General features: G+C 43.2%; 1 protein-coding gene across 1 annotated transcript in view; it reads right to left on the minus strand.

Annotated features, from left to right (window-relative positions):
- SUCLG1 (succinate-CoA ligase GDP/ADP-forming subunit alpha) overlaps positions 1-20371 on the minus strand; it is a 54403-nt gene that overhangs the window by 9263 nt on the left and 24769 nt on the right. The window contains exons 3-4 of the mRNA XM_068105942.2: positions 11943-12059; positions 1930-2142 (exon numbers count right to left, since the gene is read on the minus strand). Coding sequence (XP_067962043.1) covers positions 1930-2142; positions 11943-12059 — 330 coding nt within the window. The remainder of the gene's footprint in view (positions 1-1929; positions 2143-11942; positions 12060-20371) is intronic.

Consider the following 20371-nt stretch of genomic DNA (forward strand, 5'->3'; position numbering starts at 1 on the left):
ATAATAAATATTTATAAATTAATGAATAAAAATAAAAACACGGAAAACATCTCACGTTAAGTTTTGATGTTTACACGAATGAGGGTAAATGTTGTGCAGTACTGTCGTTTGAAAGTTCTTCTCCACCTTATCAGGTGGAGCAGAAAACTCGTCATTTCTTGCTGTCGTTTGAAAGATTATCACAATTGAAAACCGTTTCTTTCAGGAAGCTGTTCTTACTGGCCTGCTGATTGAATGTTGAGAGGAACCATTTAATTAGGCCAAGATGTCGTTGAAATTCGAGACCAAACTCGTTGCGTGCAACAGCATTTGACAACCATTGGTGTCAGTCAAACTGGGGGAGAGCATTTATTGAAAACGTTTAAGAAATAACCATTACACTAACATTGTCCCATTAAAGATTCACAAAACTTAGTTGACCGAGAGAATGAGTCAAGATAATGATTCATTAATATTCTATCCACTAACAATTTTCATACATTTATTGTTCCAGTCAACATTGTGTGAGACCTCTCATGATGAAAAAGTATCAAAGACATATTTTGCAATTTTAACTAAAGGCATAAAAATGTCCAATTTTGAGCAATAATAACAGGTATTATTCTCCTTGTTACCTTCGCCACCGAAGGTGGATGGAGGTTATGTTTTCACCCCTGTTTGTATCAGTTTGTTTGTCTGTTTGTCAACAAGATCTCTCAAAAAGTTGTAGATGGATTCGGACGAAATTTGGCAGAGATGTACCGTATGTGACAAGGACGAAATGATTAGATTTTGGTGAAGATCCGGATTCGGATCCGGCTAGTAGAATTATTTAAAGTGATTCTTCACCATTGGGAGAAAGGGACAAAAACGATACATAGCAGGATATCTCAAAACGTTGTGGACGGATTCGGACGAAACTTGACGGAGAGGTTGGGTGTGTGACAAGACTGAATCGATTCGATTTTGGTGAAGATCTGAATATGGATTCGGATCCGAGAATTATTTAATTTTCGAAGTGATTCTTCACCATTGAGAGATCGGGTGAAAAGCGTTGTATAAGATGATATTTTAAAAAGTTTTAGATGAGTTATGACTAAACTTGGTCGACGAGTTGGTTTCGGTGACAAGAACAAGCCGATTCAATGTTGGTTCAGGTCTGAATCCAGATTCGGCCTATCAGTGGGGTACAAAATGCAAACTGTTCCACCTGGAGGAGGTATGCACTCTTATCTACCGAGTGCACTTCTAGTTGTTGTTCTGTATTTAACAGGATCAAAGTAGTGGAGCTGCCAGACACATCTCACACACATAGACATACAGATTAATGCACGAATCAACACATGACTGCAAGATGAGACAGACAGCCACTGAGCTTGGTGGGAAGTGCCCGAATCAACACATGACTGCAAGATGAGACAGACAGCCACTGAGCTTGGTGGGAAGTGCCGTCACGTCCTGTCACGTCCCGCTCCTTTCTGATGTTGGCTTAGCGGTTAGAGCGCAGGCTTGGGATCCTAGGATCCTGAGTTTGAATCCCGGTCGATCGCTGAATTAACACCAGGGGGGTTGACCCAGCCTGTCATCCTTCCGAGGTCGGCAAATTGAGTACCAGCTTGCTGGGATGAATGATCCCGGTCTGTACCCCGATTTAGAATAGGTACACTGTATCCCTGCACATCGTAAGAGGCGACTAAGGGTTGGCGTCAGGAAGGGCATCCGGCCATAAAAACATTGCCTCAAAAAGGGAACCATGAGGTCATGGCATCCGCAAGGCTAATCCCCACTCTAGCGGAGAAAATGGCCTTAAAACGATCATTCAATCGCTCCTTTCTACATTTATCTCCGAGAAAATTGGTTATGTAAATCCGAATGGGTTAGCGGAAAACCTTTTATGCAACACATTTTTCAGTCATGCCAAAGTTTCAATTTGTGCAGCCCTGCACTTACACGGATCACTCCAGGACAGTTGGGTCCAAGGAGGCGCGTGGTGGACTGGCGTAGCAGCTTGTGCTTTACTCGCACCATGTCCTGCTGTGGAATGCCTTCTGTGATACATACGGCCAATGGCATCTCAGCTTCAATCGCCTCAAATATAGCCGCTGCTGCAAATGGCGGTGGTACATATATGACCGTTGCCTCAGCACCTGTCTGCTTCTTGGCCTGACAAACAACAGTCACACTTTTGCATTATAAAGGGTTTCAGAAGAATCATGATTAAATGTTCTTGTCTTTGCATAATGAGTAAATATCAAAGTAACATGCTAAAGCCTGAACAATGCTGTCAAGTTCTTGCAGTGGATAAGAAGGAGCTCAGCCATAACCACAAACAAATCTACGGGCAAGGCTTTTGATATGGCATGATTACACCAACTATGTCGAATGTGCTTCCTCAATGCAGTGATCCACATTATTCAGATGATTTTTGTCTACAATAAGTAAGAGATAAATCACTGATCATAAGCGTACCTGTTTTCAGATGCCAGTTGTAAACGGCTACGATCATATGCTTAGGTCAACAGCGCCATCTGATGTCAACATACTGAACTAGCAGACACAGTGCCTTATGGTGTAGTACAGAGGGCAGCAGCACGTGCTTGATGTTGTACTCCACATCCAGGTATGGGTTATTATTTCAAAAAGTAATACCCGAGTTGTAACCTTGCAATCAAACTACTCGGCTAACTTGTGAACAGTCCCTCACATGATAGCTCAAAGCAAAATTACACATCAAAAATAAATCTCAACTTAACTGGACATTGACTAGTGAATGAAAATAACTTGATCCTCTTAAAGGTAACCAAATCAGGATGTAGAGGTAAAATGGAAACTTGAAAAGGTCAAGTGCAAAATATGTACAGGAGGTGCTGCAAGTCTCCGCACTATCTGTTGTTCTGCATACAAGTCCATAAGCTACTTAGGAACATTTTCATTACATATCCAACAATTCAAACACCATCGTCCATTGGACAGAAGACCAGCTACCAGGCATCCCACCCATAATGATTTGCGTACCAACTTCCCAGCGATCCACCCCACAATGCACTGCGTCCTCTCCCTCTCAGACTATATCTTACGCTGTGCATTGTTAGACAAAACACCGCTGCATACTGTACTGTTACAGTATTTTATCGTTGTGTACTTTACAGCAGTAATCGTTGAACAATGAGTGGTAAACAAAGTGGTAAAAAAAGGGTGAACCTGCCCCCAAAGCGGCAACGCAGTAGTGGGACTCTCACTTTGTCTAATTTGACCTCCAAATGAAATAAGATTGATGAACAACCAGCCAATATCTATCGCCATATTAGTTTGGCGCTGATGATTGAATGAATGAATGAATGAATGATCGTTTTAAGGCTATTTTCCCCGCTAGAGCGGGGGTTAGCCTTGCGGGCCCCATGACAATCATGGTTCCCTGTTTGAGGCAATGTTTTTATGGCCGGATGCCCTTCCTGGCGCCAACCCTTAGTCGCCTCTTACGATGCGCAGGGATACGGTGTACCTATTCTAAATCGGGGTACACACCGGGATCATTCACCCCAGCAAGCTGGTACTCAATTTGCCGACCTCAGAAGGATGACAGGTTGAGTCACCCCCCTGGTGTCAATTCACCGATCAACCGGGATTCAAACCTAGATCCTGACTGCTCAAATTATTATAAAGAACGCCGATGAGGGCCGTGCAGATGGCACGGCGTCATCCATCTGATGAGGTGGCATGGCCCATGCTGCAGGCATGCCCAAAGTGGGCGTGATGGCCATAGTGGGAGTGTCAACCGTGGAAGCTCTTCGTGAGGTCTTGTGTTGGCATCGCAGGGGTCGCGGCACGGGTGTCGGGTTTCGCGGCACGAGTGGGTGTGCTGGCACAAAGGCTGGAGCCTGAGTCCATGAAGGAAACCACCTGGCCTAGTCGGAAAGATAATTTAGAGGGGCAAAGGACTGATGCAGCCAGAGAAGATTAGAGATTTTGAAGGTGTTAAGGCTGCTAAAGCATCATGATAAAATAGTTTAACAACATGGTAAGCAAGATCAATATATGTGTTGGGGTTTTGTAATTTGTTTGATTTCTTGTATTTTTCCTATGTTTTGTGTGCTTCATACGTATTTTTGATCGTTAGGCTTGTTGAGTGGTGTTGTATGAGACGTAAACCAAGTGTTGGAACACATCCCCCTTAATTAAACCAATTCTGAGAGGGAAAAATTCCCCGTTATATGTTGTTTCGCTACAAGTCCAACTTTTCTGGAACATATTGTTACGTTTGTAGGGGGTAGGCAGTGATGACTTTAGACCAGGTAGATTTGTATCGCCTAGTGTGCACCGATTGACATGAAGAAGAAGAACCACCATGTAATAAGTAGGGAATTTGTTTTGCCCGGATGGCGGATTAAGGTGTATCTTCATCCCCATTACAAGGAATGGGGCATGTTAACTAGCTCAGGGATTATGTTAATTCCCTGTGTGTCTTTCCCTCAGTGATTTATCCCTAATGTCTCTTTTGGCAACACACCAGCACCACACTTAGGGCGAGAAAACGCAACAATAAAAACCAACCGGAAGCCAGTACTGAGCACTGCCGATGGCACGGCAACCAGCTACATCACCACAAGGTCAGGCAGGCCGAGAGTCACGCCCAAAAGGGGCAGTGATTGGTCAGGGCTGTTGATTGACAGGAAGGCCGGAGTAAGAAAGGACTCGCTGATTGGTGAAGGGAAGGACGAGTAAGAAGCAAATCACTGATTGGAAAAGCACCACAGATGGCATCGGAGCCGGGACGTTAAAAGAACGCTCTGACCGGCATTTTGCCTCTTGCGCCTGGTCGTTTTTGGATGCCATTGTGAACGGTCGTAGTGCTCCTCTCCTCTACTCTACTCTACTCTACTCCCCCTGCTTGGTTCCTGACTTTGGTGGGAGACGGCTGTGCGCTGACATTTCTCTCTTCATTGGGCTTCATCACAGTGGCCGTGTTCCGGGACCTTGCTGGTGGTCGTAAAGAGGCAGATCGTCAAGAACGAAGAGCCGCAGTGAAGATGGGATGGTATCGTATTCGGGATGGATTAGATGGTATTGTATTCGGGCTGCACGCCTGCTCGTTCGCCTCGCACGGGAGGCCTTCATCGAGGCCTAGTGAACAAGGGCGCATCAAGGCCTTCTTGCCACCAAGGCAGAAGCGGTGTCGGGCCTGCGCGCAGACAACGATCCGAGTTAAGTCCTCACAATTCAATTACACCATTATTTTCCAGTTCTTTTTACATTCCCCATTGTCCGTGTTTAAGTCTGGTGTGGAGGATCCCATAGGAATTTATTTGCACCGTCGCGCTTTTCTTGTTTCTTGTAACAAATTATTTTGTTATTTTTTGTACATTTTAAAGCCGTCTTTGTTTGAGTTTATTAATTGCAGATTTGAGGGCTGCCGGTGGGATCCATGCAGGTAAGCGCTCTTCAGCATCCTCCTCATCCTCCACCCATTCCCCTTCCCCTCCCCGCGTGTTTTAACTCTGCCACATTTGATGAACGCCTTGGAGTAACAGCTTGTTCGGTTATCCGTTCCTTGGAAAGATATTAATTGTGAGGAATGCGATAATATGTTGGACGTATAAGCGATATGTTGGACTTCTTCTTTTTTTTTTTTTTAAAGAACGAGGTTGGTCTTGATAGGTTGGTTGGTGGGTTGGTTGGTTGGTGGGTTGGTTGGTTGGTCTTTTAATAATCATTTTATAGCCAATTAAATATATATACACTACCAGTCAAAAGTTTTAGAACAACTCAATTTTTCCAATTTTTATTAAAATTTATGCAGTTCAATGTCTCAATGTACTCTGAAATTAAGCATAGAACAAATAAACAATTGGAGATAAAAAAGAGAAATCATAGAATCATTTTGTAATTTAATTGAAATTTTTGACTCAGCAAAGTAGCCACCTTTTGCAGATTTAACCGCCGAACACACTCGTGGCATTCTTTCTGCAATGAAAATCAAATATTGTTCGGGAAGTTCTTCCGAACACTGTTGCAGAAGTTCCCACAAATGTGTTGCACTTGTAGTTTGCTTTGCTTTCACCCTTCTGTCCAGCTCATCCCAAACCAGCTCGATGGGGTTTAAGTCAGGAGACTGTGCTGGCAATTCCATGATTTGAAGTCTACCGTCTTGTTCTTTTCCTCGAAGGTAATTTTGACATAGCCTGGAGGTGTGTTTAGGGTCATTATCTTGCTGTAGGATGAACCACTGACCAACTAGCGTATTCCAGAGGGTATTGCATGGTGCTGAAAAATGCTGTGGTAGCCCTTTTGGTTCAGGGTGCCAGTCACTCTGTGCAAGTTGCCAACTCTGGATCCAGCAAAAGAGCCCCAGACCATCACGCTTCCTCCTCCATGTTTGACAGTTGGTGTCACACACTGAGGAACCATCCTTTCCTCTACTCGATGGCATACAAAATCCCTGCGTGATGAACCGAAGATTTCAAATTTTGATTCATCGGTCCATAAGACCTTCTTCCAGTCTTCAGTAGTCCACTGGCGGTGCTTCATGGCCCAGGCAAGCCTCTTTTTCTTATCTGCCATCTTAGCAATGGCTTTCTTACTGCCACTCGACCTGTCAAACCTGCAGTTCGAAGTCTTTTCTTCACAGTTGAAACTGAGACTTGCTTACTTCGACCAGTGTTAAGCTGTGCATGAAGCTGTTGTCCTATGAGCCGCCTATCACGCAAGCTGTTGACTCTCAGAAACTTGTCTTCTGATTCTGTTGTGGCTTTGGGTCTGCCAGACCTCTTCGTGTCAGAGTTTCCTCCAGTTTCCAAGTGCCTTTTGATGTTGTGGGAAACTGTGCTCACTGACACCTTGGCTTTCTTTGCAATTTCTCCAAAGGAGAGACCTACACTTTTAAGGGTCATCATGGTCTGTCTGTCTTCCTTTGTTAATTGCCTTTTTCTCACCATTATGATAGCAACATACTACTTCCTGCAGTGCAATATTGTCCAAATAATGCTTCAGAGCGTGTAATAACAGTCTGTTCCAATACTGCTTTTATACAAACAGGGGGTTTGTAATCAAGTAATCAACAGAGGTTGGGACACCTGTAGGAATTGTTTGCATCAACTTTCAAGGCTTGATACACTTCCATTGCTGCAGAACAGCTGTAAGGTCTTTCCTGGGAAAACCACATTTCAAATCTGGTCTCCAAATCCAGTCGCCGACTGGGCATCCTCCTTTGTGCGAAGTCCTTCCTTGGCACATCTGAGCTCCTCACCACATACAAGGCTTTCATCCGCAGCTCAATGGAATACTGTTCTCCCCTCTGGGCCGGTGCTCCTGCCTCACACCTAGCTCGGCTTCACGCTGTTGAGACTAAAGCTTTCAGAATAATTGGAATCTCCCGCGATGAAGTTAACTCCGAAGGTAGGGTGCACACGGTGCCCCCATATGAGCATATTGCCCTGTCCCTGTTTTTATTTTGTTCCAATCATTAAAATAATAGTCCTAGTCAATTTTTATGAAAATTGGACTCTATTTATGTGTCCCACCATTCACTTGAATATTTCCACAAAAATGGCCATAAGCCACCATTATAACAATATTATGGTAAATAGGCTGTCTTTAATTCCAGCACTAGTATCATTATTTGTTGTTGTTTTTCTTGAGAGTTCAATGTGAATTGATTTACCTGTGTAAAGTTGTAAATAGAAATGCCAGGGATGAAATGTCCAGACAGTTGCCATGGAAACTGCTGCTAGATTTGGGCTATTTTTAGACATGCACAGTCTAGACATTGTCTAGACATAACAATGCAGTCACAATATAAGCTGATTGACTGATCTGCTCTGTAGCAAGTATATGCATTATGCAGGAACTGATCCTGATGTAGCTGACATGTTTGCCTTTGGCCTGTCATGACACAGATGCTATTACCCAGTTGTAGATATTGACACACATTTGTGATACGTTTGTGTGCGCTGCCAGAATTACTAGCAGAGAGGAAATATTATGGAGGAGGATAAATCATCACAAGATGCTGGTGTTCTTGATATCTGCTCAACTGATGAACTCCAGCATGAATCTACGCCAGGCTCGCCAGCAACTGCAGCAGGATCTAGTAGAATGAAAACAAGAAACTCTTCTGAGATATTTGCACTAGGTCAATCGATCACGGACGTTGATTCAGAAATAACTGGATCTCGCTTGCCTACAGCACTACAGGTCCTTCGGTGTCTGATATTCCATATACAGGATGGATATTCTACCAACAAAACCAAGTGGGATCGTTCCAAGCTGGTGCTTGCAAAGATTCAGCCCTTTTATGAGAAAGCAAACGTTCCTTTGATATGTGATCGCAAAGCATGTGAAAAGATCTTGAAGCTGCACGATGAGAACTCAAAACGAAGACAAATCCACAAAAGTCGCCGTGACATGCCAACTGTTTTGAGCAAAGTCCATGAACATGAGCAGGATCTTTCCAAAACATTCCCACTCTGGCCGCTTGATGCTGAAGAGAAAATGAAAACCCCTGAGGACATCAAATTCCTGCAGTCCATGAAGACAGATCGTATTGCTAGCTTTGGAGGTTTTGACGCTTCCCTCGCGAAACAGAAACAGAGATCAGAACGACGCAAGCTTCTGGACAGACGAAGGCAAGAAAAGGCAGAAGCTGAGATGGCGGAGTTAACTGCTACAGCAACATTTGAGAGCAGTTCTGATACTGATCCTGGTGACACCGAGGATGGAGTGGATCTCTTGCCAGGAACCTCTATGGATACACATCCGAGAAGAAAGCACAGACGAGTGGTACATTCTGGGACAGAGGCTTTCATACCTCATAACATCATGAAATCCCCCAAAAATGGTTGCACTTGCTACCAGAATGAAGATGACTCCATCACAACAGGCTGCTTTCACTGAGGCATTCATCCAGGAAGCTGGAGGGGATGTGTCCAAAGTATATACATCGTATGCTGTGGCTGATAAATCCAGACGAGAAATCGGAAAGCAAATAGCTGAAAGTTACCAGGAGAAGCGGGATGTTCCACAGTTTGCTTCTCTTCACTGGGATGGCAAGCTGCTTCCCTCGCTCACAAATAAATATGAAAATGAGGAGAGGCTGACTGTGGCGGTTGGAGATGTGACAGACATCAAGGTTCTTGGTGTGCCTGCTTACAAACCTGGAACTGATAAAAAATCTGGAGAAATCATTTCAAAGCTCACATTTGATTTGCTGTGCAGTTGGAACTGCACAGACTCCATTTGCAACATGGTGTTTGATACGACCGCTAGCAACACAGGGCATGTGTCCGCAGCATGCATTCAGGTACAGGAAACCCTAGAACGTCCACTTTTGTGGTCTGGTTGTAGGCATCACGTAGGAGAAGTCATTCTTCCGCATGTGTTTGAGGATCTCAAGATCGAGACATCTTAGTCTCCAGATGTCATGCTGTTCACCCGTCTCAGGAAAAATTGGAACTTGGTTCCCCATGAGAGCGATCAGCCACTGCACCGAATACAGTTAGCGTCATTTCCCGAGGAAGGTAAAGATCTAATTGATGAATGGCGTGCAGAAACCTTGCAACTCGTGACATCACAAGTTGACCAGAAACAGGACTACCACAAAGAATTTCTACAGCTGTGTGCAGTCTATCTCGATCCTGACTACCCTACTACAACATTTCAGCGTCCTGGTGCCTTACACGAAGCTAGGTGGATGGCGAAATTGATCTGCTGTTTGAAAATCTGCCTGTTTGAGACACAAATCCAGGATCTCCCATCTGGAACAATAACAGCCAAGCACCAGGGAAAGAAGCTCACAGAATTCGTCACCTTTGCAACACTCGTCTATTCCACTTGGTGGATGCAATGCTCCATCAGTGTAGATGCGCCCTGAAATGACCTCCTCCTGTACAAGAAGCTGCTACGGTATCAGGAACTCAACACCATAGTGGCCAGTAGCGCACTGAAGGCGTTCAGTCGACACCTGTGGTACCTTACCGGAGAGCTAATACCACTGGCACTATTCAGCAGTAACACCCCAGCTCATGAGTGTCGCCTACTTGCAGACCAACTGCTCCAAAAAAGACCTGACACACCGCGCCAGCTTCCTGAGAATCGTTTCGGAACAGGCTTCGGCAAACCAAGGTTCCCAACAGAAGTCAATCTCGGCTCAAAACTTGCTGACTTTGTCACCGAAGATTCATGGTTTTTCTTCCATGTTCTGAAGCTGGAAGCAGGGTTCCTGTCCCTGGATGTTTCCGAGTGGCCTGAATCAGAATTCTACAAGAATGCCTTGATCAATGTTGGAGCAATCAATGTAGTGAATGATTCAGCAGAACGAGGCGTGAAGCTGAGCTCCGACTTCTTGGCAGCTGCTCGCGGTGAAGAGCACTATCAGAATGTTCTCCAAGTTGTTGAAGAGAACAGAAAGATGAGGCCCAATCTGAGAAAAAGGACAACTGAACCAGATGATAAAAGTCAGGGACAACAAAGACATTGTTGGACCAAAAGTCATAAGCAGCTGATTCATGAGTTTGTTGCCTTTCTGTTTTGTGTATGTTAGCCAAATTGGCCATTATGTTCAATTAATACATTGTTGAATACATGTGTGAACTTGTGAATGAATATAAAATGTACTTTATATCAATATCTGAACTATGTCTGTGTCTGTCATGCATTAATATTTTCTGTCGATGTTTGCTAACAAAATAAATCCCGACATGTGTCCTTTGTATGTATACCACCTATTTCTGTAAGCGTTTATTGCCGTTTATTTGTTTTTGCCAGTGAATATTCAAAGCAGTGGTGGGACACATAAATAGTTTCCAATCTTCTTGAAAGTTTGCCTGGCTTTCTTATTTTGGTATAGGAATACAATGAGACCAGGGACAGATCGATTCTATAAATATATTTTTTTAAAGGGGCACCGTGTGCACCCTATCCGAGGGCCTTTCACTTACTCACCGCAGGCAGGTTGGTGGGCTTTGTCTACTACCGACTCCTCTCCGGCCTTGCTCCCCCAGCTCTCTCTGGGCTCTGTCCCCCAAATATTCTTACAGGTCGCACAAGATCTGCCTGCAACCCTCTTATGGTTAAACTGCCAAAATCAAGACTCTCTGCTCACCTTCACTCCTTTATTCCTCTTTTCTCCCGCCTCTGGAACAAACTCCCTCTCTCTTCAATCCCACTCCTCCCTCCAGGGCTTTAAAACAGCTGTTCACCACCATCTCTTATCTTCCCCCATCCAAAACCTTGATCTTTTCTACCCCCTCTAATTTCACCCCAGATTCACTTTTTTGAAATACCAACTTCGTTCCTGGAAGTCCATGCAGTGTCCTTGTGTTTTATACATCTCCCACCCCTCCCCCCTTCCCAAACCTCCTCCCACCAAGCCCTCCCACAGATCTCCCGATGTCCCTGCTCTCAAATGTTGTGTTTGTGTGCTTCCCCTTCTCTCCCCATCTTGTCTACCGCTCCCCTTATTATATACTTTGTGCCTGTTTTGATTTTTTTTGTGTGATAAATGTTAGCTCTTTCACGAGCCACGATCCTGTATGCAAAAAAAAAAAAGAAAAAAAGTTGTTAACCCATTACTTGTTCCCTGAAGAAGGCCGTTTTTACAATATAACTGTGCAATTTACATTATTTTCCCATTTTTGCGAACCTAAACTTTTTTTTAAACCTCGAGCAGTTTACTGCTTACCTTTGTACCATTTCAAGTTATTCACTGGACTTGAATTGCTTAAATTTCAATAAAAACTGGAAAATTGAGGTGTTCAAAAACTTTTGACCGGTAGTGTAGTTTAATACCAAAGTTTGGCAACTTGCCCTGCAATTGAAACAACTATACAACATCAGGTGACCATGCTTGTCAACACTGAAGGTACCGGTAACTTTAAGCATTGTACAATATATAACAATCTTATGGCCATGCCGTCACAAGCAACAAAAATTAAAAAAATAAAACAGAAAGATATTAGATGGACACTCACATCTGCAACATTATTGAAAACAGGTAAACCCAGATGGGTTTTCCCTCCTTTCCCAGGTGAGACCCCACCAACAATTTGTGTCCCATACTCCAGAGCTTGCTGGCTGTGAAATGTTCCCTGCAACAACACAATATTCATTTGCAATGCATATTGCATATCAAGAACAAACTCAAAAACTTGTGGTTAATGACAAAGTCTAAACAGAAATAAGAAGTCACCCATTGAAACAGCACCATTCTGCATCAAAATAGAGGACCAATGGTCCTGTAGCTCACCTGGCTGGTTGCCAAAAAGACTAGAATACAACACCCATCGCTTCGCTGACAGGAATACCAATGTTATAGATGGAGGTAGATTTATATAGGCACATGAGAAGAATTTTTGAGGTCACGTGCATCCTCCCCTCCATGAAGCACCATGTCACATTAGTCCGCCACTCTTAATGTATAGAGAATACAGTACAGAGGAGAGGAGGGAAATTCTATTTTTGCTTACGTAATAAATAGATGGTATAGTATTTTGACCGACACATTTTCAGAGAAAATAAATAAAAATTAACTTTCACACTTAACAAAATTGTGTGAATAAATAATTGAAATATCAGCTGCTTTTTTGTTCTTATCCTTTTCTTGCTTGTGTTGCAGGTAAAACGACCTGCTTTGTGGTGCTTGAAAAGGCGATGTATAATCAGAAATACTGTTTGATGGAGCAATATATTACTGTTATATGAATAAAATGGAAATGATGAAAGAAGAAGTATTGAGTACGGCAAGCCTTTTCTGAATCTAATCGATATGAGAAACGGGATTGAATGAGACACCATTATTAAAGTGAAGAAGAAGATGAAGGAGGAAGAGTTTTTATTTTAATGTAAATTGACACCAACCCATCTATCCTCACCTTACTCAACTATACCATACTGTTTGCAGAATGCCTAGCATCTGATTAATAAAAAGATGGCGATCAGAATTGATGGCGAGCATACGCACAGAGTAGAAATCCTCCGCAGGATAATTGTTGAGGGGCGTGCGGATGCATGCAGGCACACCGAGACTGAACTCCTTTTATATTATGGATTTCGGAATTTCTCCGAAATAACCTCAGCCACGGGCCCCCTCCCTGAATCCGTCATTTTCACTAAACCACCTCCTTCACAATTACCTGGCCGATACGGACAAAAATTTGATACAATGCATCAAGACGCTAGGCATCAAGACGCTCTGATGGTTAAACTGCCGAAATCTCGGCTCTCTGCTCACCTTCACTCTTTCATTCCTCTTTTCTCCCGCCTGTGGAACAAACTCCCACACTCCCTTCAATCCCTCTCCTCCCTCCAGGTCTTTAAAACAGCTGTTCACCACCATCTCTTATCTTCCCCGATCCATAACCTTGATCTTTTCTACCCCCACTAATTCACCCCAGATCCACCTTGTTTGAAATTCCAACTTCTTTCCTGGAAATCCTGGCAGTGTCCATATGTTTATACCTCTCCCACCCCCCCCCCCCCTTCACATGCCTCCCCCCCTTCACATGCCTCCCCCCCAAAGCCCTCTCCCTCCCACAGATCTCTCGATGTCTCCATGTCTCTCGGTCCCTGCTCTCAAATGTTGTGTTTGTGTCCTTCCCCCTCTCTCCCCATCTTGTCTACCGCTCCCGATGTTATTTGTTTTATGTGTCTGTTTGTCTTTCTGTGTGATTAATGTTCGCTCTTTCACGAGCCTCGATCTTGTATACAAAAAAAAAAAACAACAACATCGTCTTGTAAGGTTGTGCTCCCCCTTCCAGATACACCCATGTAAAGGGGGATAAAAGTGGGGTTTAGCCCTAATTTGGATATTTCATTCAAATAAACTTCTGAAAAACTGACCAAACTGTGATGCGTCATCGATACCATGCCCTAACCTTAAGTTGTACTCCCCATGGCCATATCTCCCCTGGAAAGGGGCCCATGTGCCTCCTCCCCGAATCCTTCATTTTTCACTAAAATGTCTTCTGCTCCCAGATTACATGGCTGATTCAAACCAAATCTGAAAGGATGAATCAGGTCATCTTGGGGTGTGCTCATCTGGATTTGCCTCCTTGAACGAGGTCCTAAATTCGGATATTTATTTCTAAATCTCATCCTCTGAAACTTACAAGAAGATTCGAATGAAACTCGCTTGGAGGCATTAGAACCAGGCCTGGATGTAAGGTTGTCCTCCACATAAGCACCATCTGCAGTGAAACAGGTGGTGTGGGGTTTCCCACCCAATCCGCCATTTTCACTGAAACATCTTGTTCACAACTACGAGCCTGAATTGAACTAAATGTGACAGGATTCATCAGGGCAGCAGGGTCTTCGAGGAATGTACTTCTCATCTGGATCCGCTAGCCCCCACTGTGCCAAAATCTAATCAGGACCCCACTAACCAGTCGATTCCGTTCAAACAGTCCCTACCCGATTCTTCTTTATCGGTCCTGTCTCTGGTCACCACGCCTGTTGGAGTGTTGGTGAAGTAAACGTCAGTCCACCATACGGCTATTTTTTTTTCTTGCTTTGAGATTACTATATACTGCATGTACATTTTGTGTTCTCCTTCTGTGTCCTTCGAAAGAGTTCCTGTTTTGGTAGAATAATAAATGTTTCCATTTGAACAGCTGCGTGAAGAATTCATTATCACTTCTTCAAACTGGAAAAGAGGCTTTTAAAACAGGCAACTTCGTAATGAAACAAACACATTCCTGTTCCAAGTAAATCGACTATGGTGTACCCTCTCCCTTCACAGGGGGTACATCTCTGCGATCACTGGAAATGGCAGAACCATGAATACTGATACTAAGGCCTATGGGGAAAAGGGGGATAGGTTCCCGATGCACAAAAGTAACCATATTTCGAACAAGAATAAATGATATAAAAGTGCAGTAAAAACGTGTGATCGATATATTTATTTACAATGCAAGATAAATACAGAATAAAATAAAAGCCTGGTACTGAACGTATTGTTAGCGATCGGGTCAACCCAGTTGCCCAGTCCGAATCCCGATGAACCACGTCAAAGTGGTCACGACTGTGCATGCGTTCACACGAATAGCGACTGAGCGAATTGTTAGATACAGGCATGGTCTTGTACTGGGTCCTATTTGCCAGAACCCATTCGGTCCTTTAACGGATGTGTATAACTCAACTAGCGATCAGAGACACTCAAATCACCCAGCCACAAAGTGGTTTATAAAGTGTATTTAAGGAACGCTGGGCAAGAATCCAAAAGGAAGCAATAACAGTAAAAACTAACCCCAAAAATCGATACACACCCTGAGTCTACGAACCAACAAGTTGAGGATACTTAATTATCCAAAACCAGAAGGCCTCATTCACACCTCAGGAGATAAACAAGAGATAGATTGCACAAGACAGTAACACTGCAAATGTTATAACATTAATGAACAGGATCACACGATCACGCACACACGCGCGCACACGCACGCGCACACGCACACACACACACACACACACACACACACACACACACACACACACACACACACACACACACACACACACACTATTGGCACCCTTGCACTTTTTTCAAATAACTCAGTTTTCTCCAAAAAGAAGCTGAAATTGACAAAAAGTATTTGGTCTCCACAATTCTTTATTTCACTGTTAATGTTACAGAACCTTTGTTTTTGATTCAGGATTTAATATATCCTTTTAAATTAGAAAAAAAAAGAAATGGCATATTTCTGTATTTCATTTTCAATAAATTTGTAAATAAAAATTCTGAAAACATGTTTTCACTTTGTCATTGTCGGGTATTTTGTGTAGATCGATGACAAAAAAAATTAAATTTAATCCATTTCAAATTCAGGCTGGAACACAACAAACTGTGAAAAAGTCAAGGGGTGTGAATTCTTTCTGAAGGTGCTGTATATATCCAGTTTAATTTAAAAGGGAAAAAAATAATCCAGATCAATATGCTGAGCTATTTTGCAATAATTATGTCCGATCAAGAAAACCAATGGCAATGTTCAAAGTCATAGGCAATGGTATCATACAAATTGCAATAAAAGCATATAGTACGGCAGATAGGTGAAATATTTGGGAGAATTGTGACTGATGATACAAGCACGAGAATTGGCACACAGTTAGAGTATGCCCTAAGGAAGATATTTGGCTATAGGGCCATCAGAGATTTGTCCTGTGGCAACAATGGCGGCCATTTTTCAAAATTGCCTCCATTGCTTGTTATTTTACATATATTTGGTACATTACTGTGTATAAACTGTTGTTGTGGTCATACAAGCTTGACATTTGGCACATAATTAAAGACCCCTAACTATATGGTTATCATATATTTGTCCTGTGACAAAAATGTTTTTAAAATGGCCGCCATTTATATGGTGTATTATGGTATATGGTATGTGGTATATGGTATATTAATTTGTATAAACTTGTTTGAATCATACCAGCATGGTATTTGGTACACAGTTAAATATTCTGACTATTAGAGTCATCACAGATGTGTCCAATAAAAATGGCGCCCAATTTCTAGTACGGCAGATAGGTGAAATATTTGGCAGAATTGTGCCTTTGAAGATACAAGCACAAGAGTTGGCACACAGAGTATGCCCGAAGGAAGATATTTGGCTGTAGGGCCATCGCAGATGTCTCGTGACAACAATGGCGGCCATTTTTCAAAAAAGGACAAATCTGCAATGGCCCTATCGCCAAATATCTTTCTTCGGACATACTCTGTGTACCAAATGCCATGCTTGTATCATCAAAGGCACAATTCCTGCACCTATCTGCCATACTAATAATGCTTTCAGAAGAACACCTTTCAGAAAATGTCAACCATGTCAAATACAAGGTCTTAATTGGTTGACACATTAAGAGCCTAATGTTATCTTTCACAATAATTAAACAAAAAAACATGGCAGCACTCTCATTAAGGTCTCAGACCAAACAGATACCACCATGATGAATCGCCATGCACTATTGTTTGTTGGGAAAGAAAACTACCGAATCATCACAGAATCTGCCAGCCAATCAATCTGAATTGGAATTTGGAGGAGAACATACCCTTTGGAGAAAATACATGACACAATGGTCCGCTGTTCTTTATGTGAAAGTTTGCAAACCATTAAAACATTCCATTCAAATGAATTTTAAACTCCCTGGCAAAAGTTCGAACAATAAAGAACATCCAATTATTTTTTTGCAGTTAGCATAATACTCCTATATTCAGGTGAGAGTGCTTCGGTTTGAAAAATAAATGCGAATGCGTGAGGATCCTCACACTACTCCCTTTCTACTCCCTACTCTCTTCAAAATATTGCTCATTTTAGATTTAATATGGGATATTGTTGGCCACTTGTGAAAAGTTCATCCAATTCGTTTACAAACAATTGTTGCCAATTTCAAATCTATTCATAAAAGTTAACCAGTTTTTCAAGCCATAAACAGGTCGATTTAAAACAAAGGTAAGTGTGGCCGAGAACACACCCTTGGGTGCTATCTAGTCACCCCCTAATCATATCTTGCAAAATTCACCTACATATGTGTATGTACGCTATAATCAGGTGTTGGTTTTGAAAAGCTTTCAGCATTCTCATGCAAGAAATTCAATTGGTTGACACAATAAAAGCCTAATGTTGTATTTTACAATAATTCCAAAAAAATAATAATAATAATAATAATAACAAAAATGCTGAGCTGAACATAAACGAGCGTTACGCCTAGGTCCCCCGTCGGTGAAATGATGCGAGTTGACAAAGTGGAAGACGCACGGTGGCCATCTTGAATTTTGACGTGGCGACCCAATTTTCAATAGCGTTCTTCCTTGTGCCTAGATACACCCACACACCAGATTATAAGTAGGTACTTCGCTTATTTTTCAAGATATTTCGCTCACAAGGTTCAGACATATATATGGTGGCGGTCATCTTGGATTTTGACGTGGCGACCCAATTTTCAATAGCGTTCTTCCTTGTGCCTAGGTACACCCACGCACCAGATTAGAAGTCGGTACTTCGCTTATTTTTCAAGATATTCAGCTCACAAGGTTCAGACATACATGGCATCAGACATACATGGCGGTGGCCATCTTGGATTTTGACATGGGTTGCACCCACACACCAAATTCGAATGCGGTCCTTCGCTTACGCACGCACGCACGCCCGCACGCACGGATGGACGCACTGACGGAGGGGAAAACCATAGTCCCCCTTTCGCTCCGCGGTGCGACAGGGGACAAAAAAACATGGAAAGCAGGCAGAGGGCAGAGGGTGCAAGACCAGAAAGGAGGCAGAAAAAGATAGAGACCACTCACCTGTCTGCGATGGCAACGTGATAGACTCAGCTTTATCACGGAAAATTCCCATGATATTGAAGGCCTTTGATTTCCACTGCGTCAAGCTTGGAAAGGTGTGAGGTAGGGGTGCCGGTTCCAAGGGGAGAGCAGTACTCTCATCCGTGGATGATGGCATTTTAGGTGGATGATGGCATTTTCGGTGGATGATGGCATTTTCGATGGATGATGGCATTTTAGGTGGATGATGGCATTTTAGGTGGATGATGGCATTTTAGGTGGATGATGGCATTTTAGGTGTATAGGGGTTCAGGTGTGCCAAAGACAGACTTTGCACGACGGAGGATGCCCAGCCAGTCACTGTCTTTGGAGTTCAACTTTGAAATGCGGTTTACCCAAGCAATATCATGGCTGAGAGTGAGATTCAATAATTTGAGAGACTGAACTTCTTTGAGAGGGTTGTTGAGAAAGTATATGGGAGGGTTTGCAGATACAATCTTTTCAGAAACACACAGACAGATAAAGAGAAAGAGAAAGAGAAAGAGAGAGAAAGAGGAGAGAGAGAGAGAGGAGAGAGGGAGGAGAGAGAGAGAGGAGAGAGAGCGTAAGAGTGTGAAATTTCTCAGGATTGAAAAACATTCAAGTGTTTGACCAGCTTTTGATTTAGTGAAGGTCTGAGTAGAGGGAAGAGGCTGCAGCTTTCCTGTCTGAAGGATGAGGAATGTCACGGCAGAGGGTGGAGTCATTTGCAAGAAATAGAGTATTTTCCAGAGAGTCAATGAGATCATTGATGAAGATTAAGAATAGGACTGGGCCTAAAATACTGCCTTGGGGAACTCCAACCTTGACAGGCGGAGGACGTGAAAGCTGAGAGGGGGCGGGCACATCTGCGGGAAGCTGAGAGGGGGCGGGTACATGTGCGGGAAGCCGAGAGGGGTCGGGCGGCACACGCGGGAAGCACACGTGGGAAGCCGAGAGGAGGGCAGGCGACACACGCGGGAAGCAGAGAGGGGGCGGGTGGCACACGCGGGAAGCTGAGTGGGGGCAGGCAGCATGCGCTCGGAAGCTGAGAGAGGGCGGGCGGCACGCGTGGGAAGCAGATGGGAGGGGAAGGGTATGGACATAGAAGGCTTTGCTACCATGAATGGACATGAAGGGGAATTGATTGTCATGTAGACACAAACTCTGCAAAATGAACTTTTCAGGATTCGCAAACAGTATATACTGCAACAGACTTCACGAGTGGGGTGGTGCAAATGTTTTCCCTTGAAGGCATGTTGGAAAATGGGGCCGTAGGTATGGGAGAAGGCTGGATGAATGTGTTTATGAGTGAAAAGGATTTGGGAAAATATAATGAGCCTTATGAATAATATGAGGGCAAGATTATGATAAAGAAGAATGAATGGGTTGTTGCTGATGGAGTAGAAAGCAGAGCAAGGCTTCTTAAAATATTTGTTTAAGTGCTTATTACCTCTGCCACCAAAGGAGGATGGGGGTTATGTATTAACCCCTGTTGGTCTGTTTGTCTGTCTGTCTCTGAGTAGGATATCTCAAAAGTTTATGGATGGATTCCAACAAAACTTGGTGGACAGACCGGTTAGATGTGTGATTAGGACAAATTGATTACATTTTGGTGAAGATTTGGACACTATAAATTTTAAGTGATTCTTCACCATTGAGAGATGGGGCCAAAAACGATATATAACACAATATCTCAAAAGTTTATGGACAGATTATGACAAAACTAGGTGGATGAGTTGGGTCGGTGACAAGAACAAGCAATTAAATTTTGGTTCAGGTCCGGATGCAGATTTGGCCTATCAGTGGGATACAAGACAAACTGGTCAGCCTGGCAGAGGTATGCCCTCTATCCGATGCAATTCCAGTTACCCTCGCCAAATGAGAGTGTATTGCATTCGGGCCAGTTTGTTTATATTTCAGCATCAAATTTGCTAATGTAAGCCACAAACGCCACCTAGTGGTAGCAGGTAGTACACATTCTCTTTTTTCAACCTGCGCACAATCAGAATGTGAGTATGTCTATAAAGTAAGTACTATTAGAACGTGAGTATGTCCATAAATTGCATACTATGAACCAAGTCTGGACAAGGATATGTAACATTTGATTGCTCGTTGTTG

This window comes from Myxine glutinosa, chromosome 2 (assembly GCF_964187855.1).
Source record: "Myxine glutinosa chromosome 2, kmMyxGlut1.1, whole genome shotgun sequence".
In the NCBI taxonomy this organism is placed as follows: domain Eukaryota; kingdom Metazoa; phylum Chordata; class Myxini; order Myxiniformes; family Myxinidae; genus Myxine; species Myxine glutinosa.